Raw genomic sequence first — 2,630 nt, 5'->3', positions numbered from 1 at the left:
GGGTATAGACACATCACGTTTATTGTGCAATTCTTCATCACTACAGAGTTCTGCACATAATCTGAGATCGTATTATCTCTATATAATGTTTATACATTAATATTATATTATATGAAGAAATGCTGATGAAGCATTAAATAAAGACTGATGACAAAGGTGTAACACTTTTTTTAATGAGTAGATTAAAAATCAAAAACATAAAAACATAAAATACATTCATGTTCACATTGATGCCATATATGTGAAAACACTAATCTGATAAGGCTGAAAAGTGTTTAGGTGACTGCACACCGTAATCTATGGTTGAGACTGACATAAAGAGAAATTCAAAGAGAAATGTGATGTTTATTGTATAACCACAATAAATCGACTCTGTTGTTAGCTACCCACAACAAATAAACCAATGCTCATATTTTCTTTTTCTAATTTTCCATATTCATTGAAACAAAGTTTCCCAAGTTGTTTGTCTTCAGGCTTGTTGGTTTGGATATGCCATGTCCTTCACTTTTCTTTGTGAAAATACTTTCTCATCATTGTGTTTCCATTTTAAGGTCAAGTTTTTTGCCCAGCTTGGTTTCAGACAAACAATAAAGATACTGCCTGTTGCACCATACAGGTCAAAAACATCCTGGGAATCTTTGAATCAGACAGAAAGAAAAAAAATCATAAAAAGATTACATCAGCCATGCTGCATGAGTCTTGAACGGTTGCTCTAACAGCCAAGATGAACTTGGCTGGAAGAAAAAAAAATGAAAGACAGAAAAACAAAACAGTCTGAATGTTGAATAATGATTACATTATATCCTGTTGTCTCCCTCCAGACCACAGTCTGCACAGAAGTCAGGCTCCGGGACGCTACCAACCAGCTGCTTATGATGATGATGCTTCTTCAATGGAAGCTCAACTTTGTCTGTTAACACAAGATTACATGTCAGACTTGCAGAATTACAACCATCTCTCACTACTTTAGGTAAAAAGCAAAGCCTGCTATGAATAGCATAATGGGGTTTTTGATTTTCTTCTTTAGTGTTTAGTTTATTAACAAACTAGATTGTACTGCATCGTTTGTGATTTATGATTGTGTTTTGTTTGTTACCCCTCATGTGTCACAATGGTCTGATCAGCCATTATATATACCCTTGTATGTCATTTCATGTTTAGGTCAATTATGTATGTTTGGGCAGTCATTTGGTTTGTTAAGTTTGCAGGTCTTTGCCTGAGTTCAGTTTTGTTTCTTTGACCTTTTTCTATGAGATCAACATTTATGACTTTTGTAAATATAATTTTGGGAGGTTAAATAAATGAAAGCCCTATTTTTCTAATAATTCCTGTCACTCCTGCTTTCCTCAACTCGGTACATGTGGACCCTCCTGTATGCCCACCACCTGCAGGAGGTGTCATAGGGGAGTGTGTGCTGGGTGGCGGTGTGTGCAAACCACAGTTTGTCCATAACAAACACCATTTTTGAACATAAGGGTGTCCATAAGTGCACGTGGCACCAGGACACCTAGGCCCCAGGTCGGTGATCTATAAATCCATGAGTTATTTTATAATTGCATCATCAGCTCTGCTGCCGCATGTTCTGGACACTCAGGTGAAGAGAGGTGCTGACTCATCACCACCTGGTGATGAGTTGGATCAGGTGGTGGGGGAGGTTGCTGGACAGACCTGGGATGCCAAAACACACAGTGAGGGTGCACTGGGTGATGGCCTCTAGCTTGGGGCAGTTTGCAGTTCAGTGTGAAGCGACAGGAATAAGAATCAGCACCTCCAAATCTGAGGCCATGGTCCTCAGCCGGAAAAAGGTGGAGTGCCAACTCCAGGACAGGGACGACTTACTGCCCCAACTGGAGGACTTTAAGTATCTCAGGGTCTTGTTCACAAATGAGGAGAGAAGGGAGCAGAAGAGCAACAGATGGATTGGTGCTGCAGTGATGCAGACGCTGTACCGATCCATTATGGTGAAGAGAGAGCTGAGCTCTCAACTTACCGGTTGATGTCCCTTTGTCCCTACTCTCACCTATGGTCACAAGCTTTGGTGAGGAGTTTAGCCATCCAGGAGGGGCTCAGAGTAGAGTTGCTTCTTCTCCACATCAAAAGGAGCCAACAGAGTTGGTTTGGGGATCTGTCCCAATATGTCCCAATACTATCAAACTGGGAGGAGCTTTGTGTTGGAAATTCTATTATAAAGGAGCTACCTCATGAATATTATTGATTTTAGAGCCTATTTCTCCTTGATAATATTTATCTATCAAATTACTGTGAACTCGGTAATCACTGTATTATATCTTGAAGGATTTCTCTATTTGGGGTTCAGTGCTTGAGGTACGCTCGAGATTCGTCATATAGTCTATCGTCGTCGAGAGAGCAAACTCATGTATTCTTTTTCCCACCACAAATTAAGTGGGTATATCTGGACTTCTCTGATTATTAATCACTCTACGGAAGAAATGCTGCAAAAACTTTAAATAAGCAGAAGAAGAAGAAAAGCCGGGGTTGAAAGAGCAGGGGAGGTCTGACTGCTTGGCTTTTTAGGCTTTGCTGCCCCTACGATCCACACAGAAACGACCGGAACAAAGACTGGAGACATAAACCACTAGATAGTACAGAGACAGATTGAATCTCTCTAT

At 40.3% G+C, this 2,630-nt stretch overlaps 1 protein-coding gene across 4 annotated transcripts in view; it reads right to left on the bottom strand.

Moving 5' to 3' along the window:
• Positions 1–12: 12 nt before the first annotated feature.
• Positions 13–2,630, bottom strand: part of LOC121812374 — a 6,408-nt gene continuing 3,790 nt past the window's right edge. For 3 of the 4 annotated variants that reach the window (XM_042214404.1, XM_042214407.1, XM_042214406.1), the window contains one exon: positions 13–910. In XM_042214404.1, the coding sequence (XP_042070338.1) occupies positions 798–910 (113 nt within the window). In that variant the 3' untranslated portion in view covers positions 13–797. The remainder of the gene's footprint in view (positions 911–2,630) is intronic. The other variant, XM_042214405.1, reaches the window with a different exon arrangement.

Source organism: Haplochromis burtoni, unplaced genomic scaffold, assembly GCF_018398535.1.
Source record: "Haplochromis burtoni strain Fernald_Lab_line unplaced genomic scaffold, NCSU_Asbu1 Contig_560, whole genome shotgun sequence".
NCBI classification, from domain to species: Eukaryota; Metazoa; Chordata; class Actinopteri; order Cichliformes; family Cichlidae; genus Haplochromis; species Haplochromis burtoni.
The sequence above is the reverse complement of the archived record's forward strand: the minus strand, read 5'-3'. Positions and strand labels throughout refer to the sequence as shown.